The following is a 26,503-nucleotide window of genomic DNA, read 5'->3' as shown; positions in this document are numbered from 1 at the left end:
ACATGCTATATTTGAAAAAAAATCTCAACTGATTATTAACTGTGCCCCACATGCCATCTTTCTGTTATATTTCTTTGCTGGCACGCTTTTCTCCCATTTTCAGAAAAAAAATTTTTTCCCCTCACATATGTACAATTTCATGCATACATGCATTTTTCTACTTTAAATAGTGACTGTGGCCAAAAGATAATGTTCTAATAAAAATACTTTTTTTTTTCTTTTCGGTTGAAATAAAGCATTAAATTCAAGGCAGCTGGCTGAAATTCTGCATTGTTATACTTCACTGTGGGAATATAAATTGATTTAGCATTTCTGGAGAAAAAGAAGGTTAGCAAAGTATATTGAGTTTTATACGTGGGATATTCTTTGACCCAGAAATTCCACTTTTAGGAATTTATTCTGAAGAAATAATTAGAAACGTTGACAAAAGTTTTGGGACAAAGGTGTTCATCAGAGTATCAGTTATTATCGCCATAGCCACACCGAAAAAAATCTAAATTTCCCGGGGGAAAAATGATTAAATACACATAATGGGATGTTGTACATTCATTAAAATGTATGTTTAGGAATATAACGATGGGGGGAAATCTTGCAATATATTGATAAGTGAAAAAAGCAGTTTATAGAAACAATACAACCTCAACTATGTAAAATTGTACATTATAGGCTGGACTGTAAATCTTGAAAGGGGAGAAAGGTGGCAATCAGCTATGCACTGTGAGCCCAGTCATCTCCGGAGACCTTCCAGGGGGTTCCTAATGCCCCTTCCCCAGGTTACCAGTTCTAGGCACAGTAGGGGGGTTTCCATTGGGGGGTGGGGGGGTGCGTAGTCAACTTCCAAACCTGGAACTTCAAAGGAAAATACCCCTAAAAATTCACATTTTCAACCCTTTGTAGTTCCTTTTGTGGTATAATTCAGAGCAGAATCTTCATCTATAAAACAGATACGCCACACAGTGGGGCCCTCAGATAGAACCTACTAGGCCCTTCCTCGCTAGCCACCAACAGTGGATCTTAAAGAACTGCTGAAAATCTTTAGGATGCAGAAGAATAAATCAGGAAATCCCTGTCCTCAATAAATCAGCACTTTGCAGTAACACAGATGAAGGATTTCAAAAATTCATGTGGGTTCATTCTCACGGCAGCAGCAGTGGGCCAGGCTCAAATAACAAGAAAATCTCCCTTTGTCTGTTTGGAGGGAATATAGATAAATCCGTATGCCTGTCATTTTGTTAAGAAACATGTGACCTGATCCCACGGCACACTCTAACAAACAGACCTTCCCCGCCCCCCACCCACCCAAGAAAGGCAAGTAAACAAAACCACTGCCATACTTTTTGTTCTTGTCTATGATCACTCTCCATTAATTCTCAAGCTTCAAATCTCACCAGTTTTAAAATGTCACCCTCCTTTCCTTTTATTAACTACAACTCATCCTAATATTTTGCATTTCATACATTTTTTATTTTTCATACATTTTCATAGACTTCATACATTTTTAATTCTCTTGAATTTGTGCTCTCTCGATGCTACTTTTCAGAGATCCTAAGTAGACTCTTTAACCCTCTTTCTGCTGGGGAACTTCTGCTTTATTTAGAAAGAGAGAACAGAGCAAGACCAGCATTCCACATGGTCCCAGCATTTCTTTCGGCCTTGGCCGACTCTACCCAAAATGGCTGCATTTCAAGAGGGAGCAGCAAAGGCGGGCAGAGAGGCAGAGCCGGCCTCAAGATTCCGGGAGGTCCTGCACAGGGAGAGACATTATTATTCGAGGCGCTGTGCTAAGAGCAGTATCAACAGCACAGTGATTGGACGCCCTTCAGTACCCTTCCTGGTTAGATTCACCTGTTTGTTTGAAGGATCAGGAGCGCATGTCTGGGCAGTGACAAGAGGCTAAAGAAAGCTGAGGATGTGTGAAGAGGGGAATCGATTTTCCATAATGAGATGCCAGAGACTGATAAATCAAGCAGAAGCCAGAGTGGAGGGAGAGAGTTCAATGATAAGAGCTGTTCCTGGGCCTGAATTCCAGGTCTGCTTCTGCGACAAAGCTCCTGACACAGATTTGGCATAAGGCAAAAAGCTTGCCTTTGCTTTGTGGGTGACTGGGAGCTACGGACAACTTGGAGCCCTGGTGGAGCTGTAAAACGGGGACCGTACTCCTCTCGTGGTTGTTAGGACCTCGAGCTTATGCGTAGCAGCTGCCTAGTGTAGTGCTGGTTCCTAGTCGATGAACTAGAACTTTATAAGTAGTTGTAGAAAGCAAGGTTTAAAGCACAGGCTCTGGGTTCTAATCCTGACTGTACTGTTTTATTATCTCTGAGCCTTAGTTTCCATGCCTGTTAAATGAGCAGAGCAACAGCAGTACCGACCTCCCAGGGTTGTGAGGATTAATGAAATTAATCCACATGGCAAGCACCATCAGTGCCCAACACAGAAATTACTCAAGAAGCATTAGTGATTTTTCCCCCCAGTGCTCATTCCTTTCTCTCTCTGAACTACTTAAGGAGAGGACAGTGAGGATTCTAAACAGTCTGGATTCTCTTCATTCCGTCAACCATTTGCCCTCTAGCATTTCTAGTTACTTCTCCCCAAACAGCAGGGAAGCAGTTGTTAAGAGTTTACCTGACCAGGGGTGCCTGGGTGCCCCAGCCGGTTAGGCATCCGACTTCAGCTCAGGTCAGGATCTCAGAGTTCATGAGTTCAAGCCCCACATCAGGCTCTGTGCTGACAGCTCAGAGCCTGGAGCCTGCTTCGAAGTCCGTGTCTCCCTCTCTCTCTGCCCCTTCCCTGTTCACACTCTGTCTCTCTCTCTCTCAAAAATAAACAGTAAAAAAAAAAAAAAAAAAAAAAAAGATTTAAGAGTTTACCTGACCAGCCCTGTAACCGTGGGAAAGTTACACAAGCTTGTTGAAATGCAGTTTTTGGTCTTTTATTTTTTTTATTTTTATTTTTTATTTATTTATTTTTTTTTTTTAATTTTTTTTTTTTTCAACGTTAATTTATTTTTGGGACAGAGAGAGACAGAGCATGAACGGGGGAGGGGCAGAGAGAGAGGGAGACACAGAGTCGGAAACAGGCTCCAGGCTCTGAGCCGTCAGCCCAGAGCCCGACGCGGGGCTCGAACTCACAGACCGCGAGATCGTGACCTGGCTGAAGTCGGACGCTTAACCGACTGCGCCACCCAGGCGCCCCAGTTTTTGGTCTTTTAAAACAGTAATGATATTGGCACTTATGTAACCGAATCCCTGCTATGTAGTAGGCACTTAGTAAATGCTAAATATTGTACTCTATCATCATCAATATCATATACCTTAGCTGTTTTGACAACAGATTTCACAGGTGTCGTGGATTTGGCCATTAGTTAAAATAGAGATTCACTAAAATTTTAGCTGTTATCTCCAATTAAAAAGGTAATTAAAAAGTATTACATACATTTAAATGTGCTTTGTAATAAATTCAGACTTTAAATATCCATTATTAAGAGTTCTTGGGACTATCACATACCTTGAAGGACTTTTTAAATATTTTTATGGACATAAAAACAATATAATAATGATATAAAATATTTTAATAGTCAGGGCCCCTGGATGGCTCAGTTGGTTGAGCATCTGACTTTGGCTCAGATCATGATCTTATGGTTCTTGAGTTCGAGCCCTGCATCTTCACTGCTGTCAGTGCAGAGCCCGCTTTGGATCTTCTGTCCTCCTGGCTCGCTGCCCCTCCCCCACTCACATGTTCTCTCTCTCTCAAAAATAAATAAACATTATATATATATATATGTTAATAGTATATTTGTGATATGATGAACATATTCTTGGGTGTACAGTAAGGAGAAATGGAGGCCAACCCAACACTGAAACAGGGTCATTCAGCTAAATAGTCAATCATCTCTATAATTCAGTTTCCTCATTTGTAAAGTTAAGGCAACAATGTCTGTCCTATCTATTTGAAAGAAATAGTCCTGAGCCTCAAATGATGATAACTGATGTGAAAGAAACTCTGAAAATGTAGAAGATGCTCTGGCATATTGGATACGATTACACTTATTATTCCCCTTATCAAATGAAGCATTTGCTGAGTGTTTCCTGCCTGTAAAATGAGAACACTGCTCTGTGGGGCCAGGCATCACCATGTAGTGGTGGGAGAAAAGCCAATGAAAACCCTCTGGAGAATTATAGTTGCAGACAGAATAGAATTCAAACAGCGCAGCTGGGCTCCCCACAGCACCATTGTGGGGAAAGAAAATCCTCTTTGCAGGAACTCTATGGCTGCAGAGCATTCTAGCATAAGGGCTAATCCATCTGCTTTCCTGGCCGTCTCATGCACTGAGAGCGTGGCATCTCTAAATAGGCAGCTTATGCAAGCCAGGGAGAGGGAGAGAGGCAGAGCCCTCTGTCTGTTGGGGCTGCCAGCGATTATTTCTAAATAAAGGCAGAAAAACCGAGACAAAGAGATCAGGGAAGAACCCATCGGATACTGCTCTGCTCTCACTTCCTTTCTTTAGCGATATGGAAGATCCTGCGATGTTCCAAGCAAGAGAAAAGGAATCCTGCAATGAAGCTGTCGCAGCAGGCTGAAGAGCTGGGGGCAAACGTCAGAGTTATTTCTGCACTGCAATGGACTCTGGGATGGAGTGGGTGGGGGTACGGGGAGGGGTAACAAGGCAAAGATGGCCTCCAGGTCTCTGGCTGAGCAACTGTGTAGATAGTAATGTTGCTAACCACGTCGGAACAGGAGCAGTTTTGAGATTGGGGTTGGAGGCAGAAGAGAACATGAGTAGTAGTAAATCCATTAAGTTTGATGTGTCAGGTACGAGCTGTTGTGTAGCACCCAGGCAGAGGTGGCCAATAAGCAGCTGACAGTTCAGGATGGCAGTGTGGGACTGATGGCAAGCACCATCAGTGCCTGACAGAGAAATTATTCAAGAAGCATTGGTGATTTTTCCCCCCAATGCTCATTCCTTTTTCTCTCTGAACTACTCAAGGAGAAGACAGTGAGGGTTTTAAACAGTCTGGATTCTCTTCATTCTGTCAACCGTTTGTCTCTAGCATTTCTAGTTACTTCTCTCCAAACAGTAGGGAAGCAGTATTACTAATTGTTAAGAGTTTACCTGACCTGTATGGAGGCTAACACGAGGGAAACAGAGAGGAGGTCAAGATCACCCTGGTCAGTGAAAACACTGCACCTAGCATCCTGGTCTCCAAGTTCAGTGGTCTCTCCACTTTGCTGCTTTGTCTCTCTCCAAACACCAGAGAAGAACAAGTTTTGCTGTCTTCTAATCAGGGTAAGGTAATATTCTGCACTAGTAATGGACAGGCTTCTCCTTTCACCCAGAATTCCTGGAGGCTTTTTCTTGATCGGTAGCCCAGAGATCAAATCTAACCCACCAATAAAACAATGACCACAAATACGTGACCATTAATTTCACAAACCATAAATCCAAGACGGAAGGACATTCCCCACCTGCACACTAGACAAAAGAATCCATACTCTGAGTAAAGGAGAATTGAAGGGGCCTCAAGTAGAGGAGAGGGTGAGATAAGGGACCCAAACTTCCAAGGATCAAGGACCAGCCACTGACAGTGCCAGGGTGCCTCATGGGAGTCATTACCCAGCAAGCCACTCATAGATTGTGCAGCACCACAACTCTCCCTCCCTGGTTTGATTTATCTATGTATATGAGAGACACCCGGTGCACCTGGGTGGCTCAATCGGTTGAGCATCCGACTTTTGATTTCAGCCCAGGTCATTATCTCACAGTTCATGAGTTCAAGCCCCATGTCAGGGTCTGTGCTGACAGTGTGAAACTTGCTTGGGATTCTCTGAACACCCCCCGCCCCCGCACTCTCTCTCTCTCTGCCCCCCCCCATTCGTGCTCTCTGTCTAAAAATAAACTTAAAAAAAAAAAAAAGACATCCATATTCACTGGCCCAAGGTGAAAAGGGTGCTGGGGTGGCTCAGTTGGTTAAGTATCCGACTTCAGCTCAGGTCATGATCTCATGATTCATGGGTTCAAGCCCCACATCAGGTTCTGTGCTGACAGCTCAGAGCCTGGAGCCTGTTTCAGATTCTGTGTCACCCTCTCTCTCTGCCTCTCCCCCCATTTGCACTCTGTCTCTGTCTCTCAAAATTAAATAAATGTTTAAAAAAAACTTTTTTTGAAAACAACCTGTGAATAAAGGTAGTGCCAGAATACCTACAGTTCCCCCCATTATAGGGGTGGTGGTAACACAAAGGGGAACCTTCCACAGCAGTCCATAGATGAAACCAGCAGAAATCTCCCACAGAGGCTGGACAGGGACTAGGAATTTCACAACTATACCGTATTCTTCAGGAGCAGACATGGACATGAGGATCTCCCTTGCAGAGTTCAGACCAGCTCACTGACCAAGGCTACCTACAACTCAGACTCTACCTTTCATATAGACAAAGTGTTTTTCCTCTATCCTCGCTGAAGCTAAGGCTTAAAAGTTCCCCAACTTAGATGCATCAAGGCAATCTATGGTTAGTGCAGTTTGTCAGATGCCAATTCAGCCCCCCAGAGGTCTCCCTGGAGGAAATGGGTGGCAGCACTATCTTTTCCAGGCTCTAGGCAGAAAGGCCTCCTTTGGTCTGGGCTTAGTAGTTTCAAGCAAGAGCCTATATCCTTTGTTTCTGGGCGGAATGACTTTGTTTTCTCACCGCATCTACTTCATTATTTCACCCCCTCCAGGCACAAGTCACCATTATAGATAAGCCATTTTTCTCTGAGTAAAAGGAAATTAAACTGGGCTGCGTTAATAAATAGTTTTTCTCCACTTTCCCCCAACAGCTTTGCCGATGGTATTCAGGAACAAGGCATCTGTATCTCCCTATGGGGAAAACAATAAGCAAAAAGCAGGCTCTTCTGGAACCACAGGCTCCTTGTGTAGCTGCTGTGTAATCAAGAAGCTAGAGGCAGCAGGACCCAGCCCTTCTGCCCAACACACCAGCCAAGAGCCTCTGGTGTGCACATCCTAGTTACCTGCTCAGAAAGGGAAACACAGTTGGCCAATAAATGCAAGAAAAAGATCCAGCCACTCTAAGTTTTGCCTTTCAAATTATCAAAGATTTTTAAAAACTTGCCATACTCAGTCTTGTAAGGCTACGATAAGAGACGTTCATATATAATTTGGTGGAAGGTGGGGGAGGAAGAGATATTTTTGTGTAGTATTTGATTGAATAATGTATATCCATCCAAATGAACACTGTGGAAGAATATTTAATGTCACAGGGAATGCTCCTATGATGTTAATGAAAAAGCAGTTTACAAAATAATATCTCAAGTATAATTCTCTATTTGTTAAAAATACATAGATGAGTTATACACATTCAAACTACAGTTTGAACATTAAAGGCTGCAGGTACTTTTATACTTTTGTTTGTGGTTTCTGTATTTGCAAATTTCCTACTATGACAATGGTATGCCTTTTGATTTCAGATTAAAAAAAAAAAAAAACAGAACAGAACATGCTTGGCTTCCAGTAAACCCTAATCCCAGGAGAACATTCCCCTTACAGGATTTCTCTTACATTAAAAAAAAAAAAAAAAGAAGGCTGTCCTGGCTGCAGTTAGAAATCATACATTCATTCATTTACTTGTTCACTAATTTGCCAAGTATTAATTTAGCTCCTTCTATGTGTCAGAGCGTCTCTTCAGTGCTGGCAATAATAGGCAGGGGAGGATGTAGCAAGCGAAGTCTCCTCTCACGGAGCTGACGTTTTAGTCAAGGGAGACAGCCAACAAACAGGACAAATAGTTATCGAGTGTTTGATAGTGCTAAGCACACCTGACAAAAATCAAACAGGGTGATGGCGAGAAAGAGAACAAACAGGCTGGGAAAACTAACACAATTGGGTAGTTAGGGAAGACTTTCCAAGGAGTGGAAATCTCAGGTAAGACTTAAAACAAACAGCTGGCCTTACAATGACCAGAGGAAAAGCTCTTCTGAGTAGATGAAAAGGCTTGTGCAAAGGCCCTGAGGTAGCCATGAGCTGGCATAGGCATATTCGCAGGGGAAAGGCAACTGGTATGATAGGAACACCGAGATTTGAGATTTGAGAGGAGAACAGTAGGAAATGGCCTAAGGGTAGGGAGGGGGCAAGGTGTAGACCAGAGCAAGGAACTGAGATTTTTTAACTAGATCGGAGTTCCATTTATAAAAAAATCACCGGCTTGCTGTGTGGGAAATATGGGTGGGGGAGGGGGTTGGAGCAGAAGCAGAGATACTGTATATCCAGGAGTCAGAAGAATGGCTGCGGCTGGGATGGTGCAGTGGCCATGATTCTGGGGTATATTTGAAAGGTTAAAGTGAATAGGAATCTGCAGACGGATTTGACAATTTAGCTTCTTATGACCACTGGGCAGTCAGACTCTTCTACTCAGGATGGGGCAAGTGCTAGGAAGGAGTCTGGTCTGGGAAGGAACAGAATATGGCCCCCATAGAAGCCAGCAAGGGAGATCCACGCAGGCTGTCAACCCAAAGGATAGGGCAAGGCCCCGGCCGGTTGGGAGTACGGCCTAGCCATACTAGGTCATACTAAGGTCCACTGAGGACCATACAAGGCCACTAAGGTCATTCTGGAGTAGAGTCTGTCCCCAGGGCAGCACCAGGATGGAGACTCAGGAGAAGGAGCAAGGCTGGCATGAGGACCAGAAGGAGACAGGGCAGAGCAACAGAGCAAGAAGAGAAGCCTGATCCAAAGCACGAGCTTCAGCTTCTCAGTTCCCTCCCAGGTCAGGGCAGGATTAGCTCTAGAGTCGGGGTGAGGCTGAGCCTGTGCTTAAGGGCAAAATTGTGCAGTTGTGGCAGAGGGGCTCAGGCAGGGGGACTGACAAGCCCATAGATCACAAGGGAGGTTTTGTTTTTTGAACAGGAATACCCCTTCCTTTAACCGAGAAACCTAGTCTATGTTCCGATTACCAAGTGGGTCATCCTGAAAATCCGATTCATTTCTCTTTTGGCCACAGCACCTGCCCATTTTCACACTTCCTATGCTGAAGTGGAGATTTGGGAGTTAAAAAAGTCTCCAAATTGGACTTCTCTTCTAAAAGGAGACTTTTTAGAAGGCTCTTTCAAGTGGGGAAATGTTCATCTTATATGCCCTTTTAAGCTAGCGGCTATTAATTTTCAATTTTATACTGGAAATTTGCAACTCACAGAAAGAAAGGAAAAAATGTAACCCTGCTTTTATAGATCATTGTGCCCCATGCTTACTGTTTTGTTAGCCACATTTAAAACGATGTGTATACTTATTTTGAGAGAGAGAGAGAGAGTAGGGGGAGGGCAGAGACAGAGGGAGAGAGAGAGAATCCCAAGCAGGTTCCGTACTCAGTGCAGAGCCCAACGTGGGGCTCGATTTCACAACCGTTGAGATCATGACCTGAGCCAAAGTCAGGAGTTAGATGCTTAACCAACTGAGCCACCCAGCGCCCCTGAAAGCACATTTTTAAGAATGGCAGCAATCTGGGGGGACGATTATGAAACAACAGCCAGAGTGGGGAAGAAACGTAGACATAATCCCATCCTGTTTTATAAAAGAGGAAATAAGATCCAAGTGATGTCAGTGGCTAGTATGTACCAGATAAAAAGTAAATGTTTATCCAATGAATGAAGGAAAGAAGGAAGGAACGAACTCCGGCCCTCTCTCTCTTTATCCAATACCCTCCCCACCACCAGAGAACCCTCACTAAGGCCGTGTCCTGTGCTCACTCAGAAAGGGAAGTCTGGCACCCACGTAAGTCAGGCCACGGGGCTGCCACCGAACATGTCAGTGGGAGTGACGCAGCACCTGCCATGCAGCTTGGCAAAGGTCTAGCCAGTGCTTGGGTGACTCACCCCGGTTTGCCAGCGTGAAAGACCAAAAGCATGTAAAAAGGCGTGTCACCACCGTAACTAGAGCACATAGATCTCACATCTATTTTAGGAATCTGGGGTTTTGGCATGAACTGGGCTTTCAGAGTTTCAAAATCATGCCCTGCCTTTTCTTCTTTGTAGACTCATCTGGAAGATCTACAGCAGTTGTATCTGGACCTATTGGGTGGGGGTGGGGGGGGGGGGAGGAAATATGTGCCTACTTATGAATAAATGCATATTTATTTATAAATTAGATACATATATAGCTGTCTTCATATATTATGTCCCTTATAAAAGTCACACAAATAGAAACTTTATAAGAAGGTGATAAAAGTGAAATACCAACAGAAGTCTGAATAGTTTCTTTCTCCGCCCCAGCGGGCCATTGTACACACCCACTGCCCATGCACCCCGCTCTGGAAGCCATGTCTCTAGGACCTCAATTCACCATTAGCCAAACCAAGCAAGAGGCTGCACCCCACTGTAGATGGCATTGGACATGCATCCTAATGGACACCCCAACATCCAGCCTGCGCCCACTGACCACAGCCTCCTTTTCCTTTGCTTTTGTTTCACATTTATTACTGCTTGGTAAAATCCGGAAACTTCTGAAATTATAAAATCAATTTAGGCCATGTTACTCTTACTACTCACTGAACATATTATAATTCCCTTACAGGGCTATCTTTCTCTCTTTAACTGTGGTAACATATACCCTTCCTGCAGACACTAAAAATGTTAATACAGTCAAAACTTTAAAAGTTATTTTTTAAATTTTTTAACGTTTATTTTTAAGAGAGACAGAGCATGAGGTGGGGGAGGGGAAGAGAGAGACAGAGACACAGAATCCAGGCTCCAAGCTGTCAGCACAGAGCCCGACATGGGGCTCAAACTCACGAACCACGAGATCATGACCTGAACTGAAGTCAGACACTTAACTGACTGAGCCATCCAGGCGCCCCTAAAAATTGTTTAAAAATAAAACAATCAGAGCCTCTTTTCTGAACCCTGCCCGTACTGCCCCTAATATTGCCACAGACTTACCATTACAGGTCTACCTACAGGAATGGATCCAGCCTAACACTTTTTTTCTACAAAATTCTGAGTCTTAACAGAAGAGCAGGGAGGAGGGAGATTCTGTGAGATCCTGCCTCAACCTAAGCCTGGGTATCACAAAGAACATTTATTTAACACTGCCAACCCACTAACAACAACACTACAAAACAGAACCCCATGCTGACTCTGGAATGCATCTAAAATTTAGACAATTACAGCCTCTGCTTCCTAATGACAATGGTTTAGTAATATTTTCACTTTTCCCCTCCTGCGGTTTCTTAGGGACATGATGGGAGTATTTACTTGTGTAAATGCCAAGCCGCATTTCTCTCCATCACAGACCACACTCTGGCTGTCACAACTACTCACACTTAAACTCTCCCCTGGCTCATATCCCAACCCTCAGGGGCCGTGACCGGATTACTTCATGGGACACTTGACTGACATATTTTTTTCCCACCCCAGCTGAGTCCTTTAAAGCAATTAATTATTACTACTTAAGTACAGCAGCAAAGTGCCCACTGGAGCAGGAGCTGGGATTTGGGAAATTCTGTACTGAGTGGCTTTCACTAATGAAACAAAGGTCCTTAACACAGTAATGAGCAAATGAGTAATTAGAACTTGGCCCGAAGTGAGCCATTCCTTATTTAACAAATTCGACTTTAAAATCAGAATGTGATTCCCAGAAGGCAACAAGCTTCCTGCTCAAAGTCTGGGGTTTCCCCTGCAACCAGGTTCTACTAAGAATTCTGCTGGGTGTGACACACACTCTGACCATGCCTTTCCCGGTAGGGTGACACTCTCCAGTGTGCTGGAGATTTCTGAGCAGTTACTGGGGCCTGGCATACTGTGACTGAAAGCCAAAGGCTCAAACCCCCCAGCTGTACAGCCGCTCTTCTCACTGAATCACAGGTTCCTTATACTTACAGAAGTCATCTGTTTTGATAATTCATTTGATAGAATTTAAAAAGAAATGCAGTCCTTTGGTTACTGATTCCGTTTTAGCAAAAAAAAAAAAAAAAAAAAAAAAAAAAAAGCCAAGCCATCTTAGATGTGTTCGATGCCATCTAAGATCCTTGGCCCAGGAATTTGATAACCAGGACCTTACCCAGCTAGCGACTTTGGGCAAACTATCTCCCCTCTCTGGGCTTTCTCATTTGTAGGACACCAAGGGGATGGGGGGAGTGCTAGATCAGGGATTGCCAAACTTCCTCTGAGGGCCCAGATAGTAAATTTGAGGCTTTGCAGGCCAAAAGGTAAAATCAAGGCTATTATGTAGGTATTTATATGGTCATCTGAAATGTAACCATTTGCTCCTGGGCCAAGAAAAAAAAAATAAGCGGTAGGCCAGCCATAGGCCATAGTTTGCTGATGTCTGTGATAGACCATCGTCTACCTCCAAAAGCTGTGAAAAACATTCCTGTCCCCAAGTTCCCATTCACACTGTAAAAGACCTCAAGCCATATCTTAGAATTTGGCCTTGATATTAAGCAAAAGAATTGAGTTTAGAGCTAGAAAGTATTTGAGTGGTATTCAAGGCCACTCTTCTTACCTTATAGACCACAAAAATGAGGCTCCAAAAAGTGGAGCATCTTGTCGATGGTCACCTACCTGCCTGGTGGAGGTGGCAAGACCAGAGTTCGTATTTCCCCATTTGTCTAAGGCATCAATGCAGAAACAGAGCAGCTACCTGAATTGCTGCTATATTTACACTGAGGAATATGGTATTTTGTAAAATAAAGTTTATGGGAATTAGCCAACTATAGACCTGAGATGATGCACACTGTTGGCATCTTGTGATGCAAAATATAAAATCCTTGCAAGATAAAACATACTTAAATCACATCAGAAACAAAGCATTTAGCTTCCTTACAGCAGGGTAAATGCTTAAAATTTCAAAGATCTCCTTCAAGTGAGCAAAACTCTTAGGAGTGCTTGAGTAGTCAGTAGATACCAGAAACTAAAGTTCCCAAGATGAAACAAACCCCAGAGAAAGGCACACAAAGGGAAGGTGAAAAGCTTTTAAGAGCTCACAAATGTGAATTTGCAGAGCTTGCTCAAGGCCTTTATCTCGTCCCCTGAGTTGTTCTTGGCATCTCTACCCTAGTGGAGTGGCTGACACAAGCTGTGGTTCTTTCTTCCAGAACTCAATAGATGTGATAACAGATTCTGAATTTTGACTTTGCTAATCCACTACCGCAGTTATAAATACATCCAGAAGCTGTCCTCTGCTTTGGGAAGGCGACTAGCTCCTACAGAAGCAGGTGTGGCTGCCATATGCCTATCAGCAGTGGGAAACTGTAGGTGCCACTGAATGAAAAAGTTCAAGAGAGCCCAAAGTTGCATAGTGCTGGAATGATGCTTGAAATAGCCCTTTCAGGAGTACCTTGTTATTCAGGATATTAGTCCATGTGTCTGCATTTGTGCTAAATATGTTCCCAATTCATTTATGATATATCTTCTTGCACTGATGGTTTCGACATTAAGCAAACAAAGCAGGAATTTCAAAAACTATGCGCATGAGATGATTGCGATGGCATTAAAATGCACTGGGAAGGAAACTGCTAACACATTAACATTGATTGTCTCTAGGAAGTGGGACAATCTGGGAGGTGATTTTTATCTGTTTTAGAACTTTGTAAATTTTCTAGATCATAATCAGTTTTATAATAAAAAATAAAAACAAACCCTGTGGCAGCGACAAGTGCAATTAGAGCTGGTGCTAATTGATCTGCCGTCACCAAGTAGCAGCGACCACAGGGGGAAAGGTGGTTCCACAGGATTTATGAACAGCTCCTACTGTTTGCTGGAATACAGTATAAAAGAAATTTCAAAAAAGACCAGTGTGTCACTCCTAGTGCATATCCTGATATATGCTAAGCCAGGGGAAGAAATTACTTAACACAAGGGGGAAATGGCAGGGAAGAAAGACACTGAAGCTATGAGAAGAGATTAAATCTGTCTGAGCCAGAGCCATGAAACCCCACAGAGGGAGAAAAGAAGGAGGAGAATTTTCATATCAGATCAGCAGGGAGGGGACCAGACCCAGTGGAGAATGGAAGAAGGAATTCATAAGCAGCATACCCATAGCAGCCTTGGGATGTTAGAGGCTTCACCGGTGATGTGACTGGTTCAACTGTGTAGTGTAAGAGTGGCTTTGCCTGGTATGATGTTGAAAGATTAGCATGTGGGGTGGAATGGATAAAACAAGACCCATCTGTATGTGCCTATAAGAGGCTCACCTCATATCTGATGACACATTCACACTGAAAAGTGAAGGGATGGAAAAACATTTACCATGCAAATGAAAATGAAACAAAGCTGAGGTAGCAATACTTACTTAGATCAGACAAAATAGCCTTTAAAACAAAGACCGTATAAGAGACAAGGACATTACATAATGATAAAGGGATCAATCCAACAAGAGAATATAACAATTGTAAATACCTATTCACATAATACTGGAGCACCCAAATATATAAAACAAATATTAACAGACTTAAAGAGCGAAATTTATGATAACATAATAATATTAAGGGACTTTTAATACTCCACTTACATCAATGGATAGATTATCCAGGCAGAAAATCATTAAGTGTCTTTAAATGACACATTAGACCAAATGGACATAACATATATACAGAACATTCCATCCAAAAACAAAAGAAAACACATTCTTTCCATGTGCACATGGAACATTCTCCAAAAGAGATCACATGTAGGCCACAAAACAAGTCTCAATAAATTTAAGAATATTGAAATAATACCACACATCTTTTCTGACCATAATGAAACTAGAAATCAATCAGAAGAAAGAAAACTGGAAAAAGCACAAACATGTGGAGGCTAAACAACATGACACTAAACCACCAGTAGGTCAACAAAGCAATCAAAGAAGAAATCACAAAGTGCTTGGAGATAAATGAAAATGAAAACACAACAGTCCAGGGGCACCTGGGTGGCTCGGTCGGTTAAGCGTCCGACTTCGGCTCAGGTCACGATCTCACGGTCCGTGAGTTCGAGCCCCGTGTCAGGCTCTGTGCTGACAGCTCAGAGCCTGGATCCTGTTTCAGATTCTGTGTCTCCCTCTCTCTCTGCCCCTCCCCTGTTCATGCTCTGTCTCTCTGTCTCAAAAATAAATAAACGTCAAAAAAAATTTTTAAAAAACAACACAACAGTCCAAATTTTGGAAATGCAGTGAAAGCAGTTTTAGGAGGGAAATATGCAGTAATGACAGGCCTACCTCAAGAAACAAAAATCTCAAACAATCTAACTTTACACCTAAAGGAACTAGAAAAAGAACAAACAAGCCCAAGGTGAGTAGCAGGAAGGATATAATAAAGATAGAGAATAAGCAAATGAAATAGAGACTAAAAAACAATAGAAAAGGTCAACGAAACCAAGGGCTGGTTCTTTGAAAAGATACACAAAGTTGATAAATCTTTATCCAGACTTATCAAGGAAAAAAGAGAAAGGACCCAAATAAATAAAATTAGAAACAAAAGAGAAGTAACAACTGACACCACAGAAATATGAAGGATTATAACAGAATACTACAAAAAAATTATATGCCAACAAATTGGACAACCTAAAAGATATGGATAAATTCCTAGGAACATACAGACGTCCAAAACTGAATCAGAAAGGAACAGAAGATCTGAACAGACTGATTACTAATAATGGTATTTAATTGGTAATCAAAAAACTACCAAAAAATAGAAGTCCAGGACCAGATGGATTCACAGGTGAATTCTGTAAAACAATGAAGGAAGAGTTTATACCTATTCTCCTGAAATTATTCAAAAAATAGAAGAGAAAGGGAAGCTTCCAGATATACTCTGTAAGGCCAGTATTAGCCTGATACAAAAACCAAACAAAGATAACACACACAAAAAAAATTATAGGCTGATATCCCTGATGAACACAGATATAAAAATCTTCGACGTAATATTAGCAAACCACATTTAACAACACTTAAAAGGGTCATTCAACATGATCAAATGGGATTTATTCTGGGGATGCAAGGATGGTTCAATGACTCCAAATCAATCAATATGATATCCTACATTAAGAAAATGAAGGATCAAAATCATATGATCATCTCAATAGATGCCAGAAAAAGCATTTGACAAAATTCAACATCCATTCATGATAAAAAATACTTTCGACAAAGTGGGTTTAGAGGGAATATACCTCAACATAATAAAGGCTATAAATTACAAACCCACAACTAACATCATACTCAATGGGGAAAACTGAGAACTATTCCTCTAAGGTCACCAACAAGAAAAGGATGTTCACTCTTGCCACTTTTACTCAACAAAGTACTGGAAGTCCTAGCCACAGCAATCAGACAAGAAATAAAATGCATCTATATCGGTAAAGAAGAAGTTATACTGTTACTATTTGCAGATGACATACTATGAACAGAAAAGCATAAAGACTCCACCAAAAACTACTAAAAGTAATAAATGAATTCAGTAAAGTTGCAGAATACAAAATTAATATGAAGAAACTGGGTATTAATCAGTACTAATTGGGTACTAATAGCAAAGTAGAAGAGAAATTAAGAAAACGATCATAGTTACCACTACACCAAAAAGGAAAAACATACGTAAAAATCAATTTAACCAAAGAGGTGATAAATCTATACCCTAAAAACTATAAAACACTAATGAAAGAAACTGAAGATGACACAAGAAAATGGAAAGATATTCCATGCTCATGACTTAGAAGAATTAAAATTGTTCAAATGTCCCATTCTACCGAAAGCAATCTACAGATTCAATGCAATCCTTATCAAAATATCAACAGCATTTTTTATAGAACTAGGACAAATAATACTAAATAATAATAAGGATTTCTGAAGCAACCTTGAGAAAGAAGAACAAAGCTGGAGTTATCACAATCCCGGGTTTTAAGATGTACTACAAAGTTGCAGTAATCAAAACAGCATGGTACTGGCATAAAAACAGTCACATAGTTCAATAGAATAGAATAGAGACCCCAGAAATAAACTCATGATTATGGTCAACTAATCTATGGCAAAGGAGACAAGAATATACAATTAGAAAAAGAGTCTCTTCAACAAATGGTATTGGGAAAAGTGGTCAGCTACATGTTAAGGAATGAAAATGGACCACATTCTTTTACCATACACAAAAATAAACTCAAAATGGATTAAAGACCTAAATGTGAGACCTGAAACCATAAAAATCCTTGAAGAGAGCACAGGCAGTAATTTCCCTGACATCAGCAATAACAACATTTTTCTAGATATGTCTTCTAAGGCAAGCAAAAGCAAAATAAACACACACAAGCAGGGACACACAGACAAAAGTAAAAATAAACTATTGGAACTACATCAAAATAAAAAGCTTCTGCACAGTGAAGGAAACAATCAACAAAAGGAGAAGGCAATCTACCGAAGGGTAGAAGATATTTACAAATGATATATGTGATGAAAGGTTGGTATCCAAAATGTATAAAAAACTTAAACAACTCAACACCCTCCCCCCAAAAACAATCCAATTAAAAAATGGACAGAGGACCTGAATAGACATTTTTCCAAAGAAAACATCCAGATAGCCAACAGGTACATGAAAAGAACTCAACATCACTAATCATCAAGAAAGTGTAAATCAAAACCACAGTGAGATATCACTTTACACCTGTCAGAGTAGCTAAATTCAAAAAAACAAGAAATAACAAACATTGGTGAGGATGTGAAGAAAAAGGAACTCTTGTAAACTGTTGGTGGGAATGTAAACTGGTGCAGCCACTATGGAAAACAGTATGGAAGTTCCTCAAAAAATTAAAAGTAGATATATTATATGATTCAGTAACTCCACTACTGGGTATTTACCAAGGAGAAACAAAAATGCTAATTTGAGAAAATACATGCACCCCTATATTTATTTTTTTAACTATTTATTTTTGACAGAGAGAGAGAGAGAGAGAGAGAGAGAGAGAGTGCACACACAAATGGGGGAGGGGCAGAAAGAGAGGGAGACAGAGGACCCAAAGCAGGCTCTGTGCTGACAGCAGAGAGCCCGACGCAGCGCTCGAACCCATGAACCATGAGATCATGACTTGAGCCGAAGTCAGACACTTAACCAACTGAGCCACCCAGGTGCCCCTATATCCCTATGTTTATTGAAGCATTATTTTAAATATCTAATAATAATAAAAATATTATTTTTAATATGGAAACAAGCTAAGTGTCCACTGATAAATGGATAAGGAAGATGTGGGGCGTGTGTGTGTGTGTGTGTGTGCGCGCGTATGGGTGTGGGGGGGTGTGTGGGTGTGATGGAATACTATGCAACCATAAAAAGGATGAGATTGTGCCATTTGCAACAACACGGATGGACCTAGAGGGTATTATGCTAAGTTAAATAAATCAGACTGAGAGGAACAAATACCATAGGACTTCTCCCCTATGTGGAATCCATAAATAAATAAATAAATAAATAAATAAATAAATAAACAAACAACAAAAAGCAGAATCAGACCTATAAATACAGAGAACTGATGGTTGCCAGAGGGTTGGGGGAGGTATGGGCAAAATAGATGAGGGGGCGTGGGAGATACAGGCTTCCAGTTATGAAAGGAATAAGTCAGGGAATAAAAGGCACAGCATAAGGTCATGGTAATGTAATAGCATTGCACAGTGACAGATGGTAGCAACATCTGTGGTGAGCACAGCATATGCATAGACTTGTCGAGTCACTATGCTGTACACCTGAAACTAATGTAACATTGTGTGTCAGCTATATTCAAATAAAAATAAGAGAAAGAAAAACCCTAAGATGGGAAAATGCAGTAGGTCCCAAAGGGCACCTGCTCTGTGCTGGGCTGAAGGGAGTGGGGTCAAGAGTACAGCATGCTTGATGATAAGGACAATATGCCTTTTAAATGCTCGGAATGCCTTCACAGATTCACAGACTTCCTAGAGTTTCAATGACATCATCGTAAGCAGTTGGGGCTGAACACTGTAAACAACCGTTTAAATGTACCCTCACCCCTCCACACACAGAGCCACATCCATGACACATGCATGCACTCGAACACACATGCACAAACACACACAGACATTTACAGGGACACACACACACACAAACAGATGAATGGTGGCATGGAAGAGCTAGCATTACCACTCTCAATTTCTATCTATGCTTTGGTATAGATCTATTCTCAACCATATGCAAATGCAGCTTCAAGCCACCCTCAATCCAACCACCTTGCCATCCTGAAGACACTCCTTTATAGAAATTCCAGTGTCGCCACTGTGCTTTTGTTTTGCCAGCGGGAGGGTATCAAACACTTTCAACTCTTATTTAGTTCTTTCTACCAAGGGGAAGAAAGCATGGTTCCCTGCCTGTTCATTTATGCCAGCCTGCACCACTGCTCTCATAGGTAAGAATGGTTTTCACTGGGTGTCAGTAATTGCCAGCTACCAAGTCCTGCAAGATTGTTATTCACCTTCTCTACCATAATCCAGCATTTCTATAACAAAAAGTACACTCCACAAATAAAACACACAAGCATTTTGCTGTCCACACTATGGAGACCCTACTCCATATTGAGCGTGATTTTATTCATATTAATGACTCCTTAAAATGTCATTTTTACCCAGAACAATTCCTACTTAACAATTTTTTCTTCTCCTGAAATTTTCAGAAGCTCTACATGGCACTTTTCAAATGGTTTGCCTTTCCCATAGAAAGTTTTCCATATAGCACTCATCTACTTGGATCCTGTATCTGAGCAACTTTGGGCTAACAGTGAAAACTTTCCTGTTGCCTAGTGGTGCCTAGGAACTGGTTTTGTTTTGTCTCTACCCAGATACAGCCAACTTCAGAGCTAATCCTCCAGCTGTCATAGGAATGACTGGGGTCACACGTTTTCCCAAAGTGCCACCAGGCTAATCTGGGCAATAATGCTTTCCACAGCTGTCTTTGAGAAACATGAAATTCTAGGAAGAATAAAAAGAGCTTGTCAGACAAATGAGTGGTTATAACCCCAGAGAGTCATGATAGCAGCACAGATGCCACCACCATGGCACCCATGTGAGAAAAGGTGCCAGGACCTTCCCAGGACCTCACAGACATGGTGCCTCCAAGGGTCAGGGTTAAGAACTTCTTTCTTCTCCCAACCCAGTTTTTAAAAAATTCCTAACCAGACAACTCCTGTAACAGAACTCAGGCTGCCAGCCTTGACCTGTTCATGGATCCAGTTCCAAAATGTGTGATTTGAAACTCCCCCAAATCAGAATCTGAACCACTCTACGGAGTCGGGGAATAGTGAGGTCCACTCTCCACACCATGTTTGAAGCTCAGCAAAGCAATGCACAGTATGTAACTCTCTCAATGCCTCCAATATCCAAATGGAATCATTTTTGCCATGGACTCCCAGTGTGATACTGACACGTCACTTAAGCCTTCCTATGCCTCTACGGTCTCATCATTGAAGAGACTGAACTGTTCACTCCGAGTCTCAAAAACAAGGGCAGAACCTGGACAGGAGTCCGTGGGCTGCTCACCTGCCATGTAAGCAGTGACCCCGTGTTGACAACTCTACCACTTGACTAGCGTGGATGCACTGCTTCCTCCCTAGTCCCACTCTCTCTGCCTCAGTTCAGCCCTTGTTTATCTATTTTCTGGGCTTTTGCTATGGTTCCTGTGTGGTCTCTGTGCCTCCAATCCTGAGATTCTCAACCAGGGAGCAAATGTGTTCCCCATGGAAATCTGACAAAACCTGGAAACATTTTTGGTTGTTGAGATAGGTGGGATACAACAGGCATCTACTGGGTAAAAGCAAAGGATGCTGCTAACCATCCTACAATGTTCAGGACAGTGCCCAACAAAAAATTACCCAGATTAAAAGGTCAATGGTGCTGATGTTTGAAAAACTCTGCTTCGGCCATACCTGCCTCTAATCTGTCCTCTCTACACCACAAATGATATAAAACACAATTCCAATCAGGTCATTCCCATACCTGAAATCCTCCAGGGCCTCCCAAGTGCCCTCAGATTAAATCGAAGCTCTCCAGGCAAGTCATAGAGACCCATCATGATCTGATCCTTTCTTAACTTTCTAACCTGCCTTTCACTTTATCCCCTGATCTTTCTTCCCCAAAGCAATCAATGCAGCCAGACCAGATCACTCACAATTCCCTCTGCCTTTCAGTCTCACCCACCCCATTCCTTGGCCTACCAATTTTATGTCAGACACTCTAAATGGACTAGAAGGGAACAAGACACTCTCCAGGTAGTATGAGGCACTGATCTCTCATGAGGCATGTAGAAAAGTGAGTGCACTTTCAATCTGCAGAGGCAGAACCTACTCGTCACCTCTGTGATTCTGCTTCAGATTCCCCAACAGGCTGTGAGCCTTCAGGAAGACAGTGTCTTCATCTTTATAGGCTACAGTAACCTGCACATGCTACGTGTGGTCTACCAGTTGTATCTGTTGTATTTATCATAGATGCTCCGTTAAGGAATGAATGAATTCCTAGCTTCTTTCAATTTGGCTGATGCTCAGGCATAAAAAGCGCTGAATTATCAAAATACAAAGATGAAACTAAATTAATCACACTGTATATGCCAAGAAAGTCCATTCACAAAGGTGGAAACATCTTTGTTAAAAGCTGTGTTCTCTGCATCTCTTCTCTTTATATACCAGAGAAATACAAATCTGTTAAATAAGTATTTATCCCTATAGATTGTCTAAATCCCATTGCCTGATACTCAAAGACAAGATACCCGGAGCAGAATCAGACTCTAAAATAGTAACTGATAAATAATGGTATCAAGAACACAGAACTAGGTTCACTGTGAGGAATCATAACTTTGAATTTCATGGTACCTAAAATGATTTTGCTTTCTTTCTCTAGATTGAGAAGGTCATTCCATCTACTGGACATTTAACAATACTGTCATTTTTACTTCTCTTCCTTTTAAGTTCATTCTATATCCTGGAGATTGATAGGGTTTGCCTGAGCTTCAAAATCCAGATGTCTCATAAGGAGACTGTCTAATAAAAAAAATTTTATTAGACATTTATAGAGTCATTTTGGACTTTTAAAGAGAGCAACCTATCAGTTTGACTTTATAGCTGGTGAAAGAATTTAAGATTCTTCTTTAAAATAACTGGAAAAAATTGAAAAAGTAGCTTATGGATTCTTATCTCACATCATGTACATTTGTATTTTTATTGCAGTTAATTGTAATGTATGTGTCTCTTGTCCACAGTGTTCACATTAAAGACAAGGTTAGGATTTAGCAGTGGAACCTTCTTATGGAAAATGGAGCAAAATGGAGGTTTTTAATTGAATGGGGGCAAAGGATCCAGGGGAAAGCTTTCCCAGCTCCTTATTATATCCTTGGAGAGACTCCTGGGGCCACAGCGGCCTGACTTCCATATTCCTGATGGAACCTTTATTCCCATCTAGGTTTCCATCTTTGTAGACAAGGCAGTCAAAACTCCAGGCTTGGATTGTTCCTTTTCCCTTCCTCTTCCCCATTCAACTTTGGAATAATCATGACCTCCAGCAAAAGCGATTTCCAGGTATGTGAGAGTGTAGGGGTCCAGGGCAAGCCGCCCAAATGTACTACGGTGCATATTAATTACTTTGAATTGAAATTACTTGGGGAAAAAAAACAGTTCAAGGACACTCAGACCCTCCTCTGTCCCCCAGAAAGCAGGAAACACATCTCCCATATGAAAAATACCTTCCCTGAATTGGAAAATAAAACAACATCCTTATCACCAGAGACAGGGACTTTGGAGCCAAGAAAGCTATAGAAACAAACCCTGTTATTTTTTTCCAAACTACTACAACCTCAGCCTAAATTCTGCTTAGAATTCCCTGCTAATTAAAGCTCCCAAACACCTGTTTTCTTTATCCTATCAATACCTCACAGATTTATTATCTCTTTGTCTAAAATGTATATACAGGGGCGCCTGGGTGACTCAGTCAGTTAAGCGTCCGACTTGAGCTCAGGTCATGATCTTATGGTTGGTGAGTTCAAGCCCCACCTTGGGCTCTCTGCTGTCAGCAAAGAGTCTGCTCTGGACCCTCTCTCTCTCTCTCTCTGCTCCTCCCCCGCTGGCTTCTTCTCTCTCTCTCTCTCTCTCTCTCTCTCTCTCTCTCTCCCTCCCTCCCTCTCAAAAATAAACATTTAAAAATTAATAAATAAAACATATACAAAGTGCCTCTCCTGATCACTTATTTAGGTCTCAACTTCATTTTGGGGCCTCTGTGCATATGTAATAAAACTTCAGGGTTTTTTTCTCCCATTAATTTGTCTTACATAAATTAAATCTTAGCCCAGCTGAAAGACCTTGAAGGGGAAGAATTTTTCCTTCTCTACAAGAGGAAGCCCAGAAGAACATCACTGGTGATCAGAAGTGAAAGCTGCTTTTATTTCACTTGAAAACCATACGAAAACAGAGAGGGTGCTGGAAAATGTAGACAAGCACCATGGACTGAGAGATCCTTGGGCTAAGACAACTCATTTAGCATGGAACTTCCAGAGTTAGTTAAGACAGAGTACAGGCCATTATTATAACAAAGACATTCTCCTTATCATCATCTTGTGGCTCAGCTGGGTCCCCTAAGGCCCCATCCTTCCTATTTTGTGTGCTTTCCTTCCACGTGGAATCTGGGGCCATCCAGTTATCTGGTTCTCCTTCTCACCATTAAACTTGCTTACAGGTAAAAGATTTACTAAAATTATTTACACTTCAGTGTCAAGTAGCCAATGCTACCTCTCCCAAGAGTATTTGCATCCCAAGCCACACTCTTATTACAGGCAGAAGAGTTTTCCCCTATGGACAGAATCCTTGAAATGAAGCTGCAGGTAAAGGTGATCTTTTGGGGACAGAGAGACCTGCCCTCTTGAAGCTGCTCAGTATCCTAATTTTAAATGATGAAACCCAAGCCACTTAATGTTAGGGAAAAGCATGTTATGTTTGTGTTCAGGCTTCCAGTAACTTTATTTTGTGTGTATTTGAAAATACACTGAAATTAGCATGTAAGATTTGCCTCACCAGGCGTCTACAGCAAGCAGTGTGGGGAGATTCTTCTCTGAAGTAAGTAAAGTCCTTAACACCAAAAAATAAAAAAAAAGAGAAAAAAATAAAAAGCCTAGACACACACATATTATAGTCCTTAAAAATACAGCTTTTGAGTTGAAGTGGACCATACGTATTTTAGCTTGTATCAAAACTATCAGAGAAAGGCCTACAGAAAAGGGAATATAAGTATGAAGAAATATTGAGGCAGAACAGAATGACCAATATAGAGATACTTATGGAGAATTCTTTACAACCATTAATTTGATTATGATTATAATAAAAACTTACCATCCAGGAAAACTTTGTACAGTGATAGAAATGTTATTGGTCTGACCTTTCCAAGATGGTAGCCATTAGCCACATGCGGCTATACTACTCATTGGAAATGCAGCTAATGTGCCTAGAACTGAATTTTTAATTTTTAATTTTAACAAATTTAAACAGGTTTCAAACAGCCACACATTGCTACTGGCTACCATGCTGGAGAGTGGGGGTCTAACACCATTACTGCTTTAACACATAATTTTTAGGAATACTTTGTATCTGTGAACGTTCTCTGGGAGAAACTAATAAGACTCTCAATATAATGCAGACTTCCAGCTGCAAACAGTTTATTTACTAGAAACAATTCATGACTCACTCCATCCCCTACCCCAACCATTGCCCAGGTATCCAGGATGGGTGCCTTCTCATCCCTTCAGGATAAGGCTGCAATGCCAGCTTCCGGAAGGAAGGGTACTTACCCTCGCCCAATGGAAGCTCCTCTTCCTGCTCACTGGGGGAAGGCAGCAGGGGCTGCAGGGGCTCCATGTTAATGATGAGCTGTTTGTTCAAAGAGTGGGAACTTCGGCTCTGAGTAATGTTGGCTCTGAAAACAGACACAGGCCAGGGTGTTGGTTTCTGTTGCAAACATCAGACCCTCCATCTCAGTCAGCTACCAAGGTTGGGAACTGTCTCTGGACTCACACAATGGATTAGGCCAGTGGTAAAGGCAACATAACACTTAGGATGCACCAACCTTTTTAACCTTAAGGTCCTGGCAAAATGTCCTTGTGTTCTAATGCAACACAGTGACTGAAAATGTACTTCCCCATATGTTACCAGATTTGGGCATGCAAGGTGACAGCATGGGCATTGATAAAGACATGGGAGGCAGGTGTCACTGAACTAGATATGCAGAAAAGTAAATGAAGGTGGGGACTTCTGGGTGGCTCAGTTGGTTCAGCATCTGACTCTTGGTTTCAGCTCAGGTCATGATCTCACAGTTTCGTGGGTTCAAGCCCCACATTGGACTCTGCACTGACAGTGTGAAGCTTGCTTGGGATTCTCTCTCTCTCTCTCTCTCTCTCTCTCTCTCTCTCGCTCTCTCTCTCTCCCTCTCCATCTCCCTCACTTGTGCTGTCATTCTCAAAAATGAATAAATTTTAAAAATTTTTTAAAAAAGAAAAGTGAATGAAAGGCATGGCTCAAAGTAATTTAACAACCACCAAAAAAAACAAAAATGAAGACAGAACCCTGCCAGACAGACGGTACAGGAGTTCTACAGCTTTAAGCAACCTTGCTGTTGCTGGATGTCTAACATTTAATATCAGTGTTTAATACTCCCATTTGAATTCACACCCCTCTCATCAGCCAGGCACAGAAGCTCTTTTTTCATTTTGAAAGGAGCATACACGTGTCATGACTGCAATGGGCAGCAGATGGCAAAGAAAATGTACAAGTGTCTTGTCAAGACTACTGGCTGATAGCAGGAAGCCCGTCTACACTGCCTGCTGCAGGGAGACCAGCTGTCTGCCCTGTCATACAGGGAAATGGGACATCTCTGGTGGGGCATCACCTTTCCCTCCTCATGTTTCCTCTCCAAACCAAAAGCCACCCATCTTCAAAGATGATATCAAATGTCTCCTACCTCTTGATGCCCCCTTGGATGGCTCTCACAACACATATTCATTCATATTCTCATTCTCTCTCTCTCTCTCTCTCTCTCTCTCTCACACACACACACACACACACACACACACACACACACACTGCTCTCCCTTCTTTCACATCTCATGGCACTTGCCACTTCTGTCTCTCTGTAATTATTGGTGTACTAATCAGCCCCACCTTGACAAGTGCCTTAAGGTCAGAGACAGATCTAACCATCCTGGTGTGCCTTACAGCGGCCTCCCGAGGCGTCTTACTAAGGGCTGTTCATGTTGGAAACTGGTGTAAATTGAATGCAGTCCTGGCTTGACATAAGCTGCCATTTCAGATTGGCATGGGTGTTCCCCGGCTAAGGGGACTGCCTTATAACTCAGGCATTTCTATTTGGCACAGGACAGGAAAGGAGAAGAATCTAGCAGCATCTAGAGTAAAAAGCCCTCCACAGCTGGCACTGGCTGGAAAAATAAAATTATGAGGACTTGCTTAACCATGGAGTCCTGTCCTTCATTATTTCACTCTACAATCACTTATTCTGCAGTTGATATATATGTAGTGGATGGT

General features: G+C 41.8%; 1 protein-coding gene across 2 annotated transcripts in view; it reads right to left on the bottom strand.

The window, feature by feature from the left end:
- The window catches only part of FRMD3 (FERM domain containing 3), a 308,042-nt gene that overhangs the window by 39,316 nt on the left and 242,223 nt on the right, over positions 1-26,503 (bottom strand). For both annotated transcript variants that reach the window (XM_047831399.1, XM_047831398.1), the window contains exon 13: positions 24,757-24,881. In XM_047831399.1, the coding sequence (XP_047687355.1) occupies positions 24,757-24,881 (125 nt within the window). The remainder of the gene's footprint in view (positions 1-24,756; positions 24,882-26,503) is intronic.

Source organism: Prionailurus viverrinus, chromosome D4 (genome assembly GCF_022837055.1).
Source record: "Prionailurus viverrinus isolate Anna chromosome D4, UM_Priviv_1.0, whole genome shotgun sequence".
Classification (NCBI taxonomy): Eukaryota; Metazoa; Chordata; class Mammalia; order Carnivora; family Felidae; genus Prionailurus; species Prionailurus viverrinus.
The sequence above is the reverse complement of the archived record's forward strand: the minus strand, read 5'-3'. Positions and strand labels throughout refer to the sequence as shown.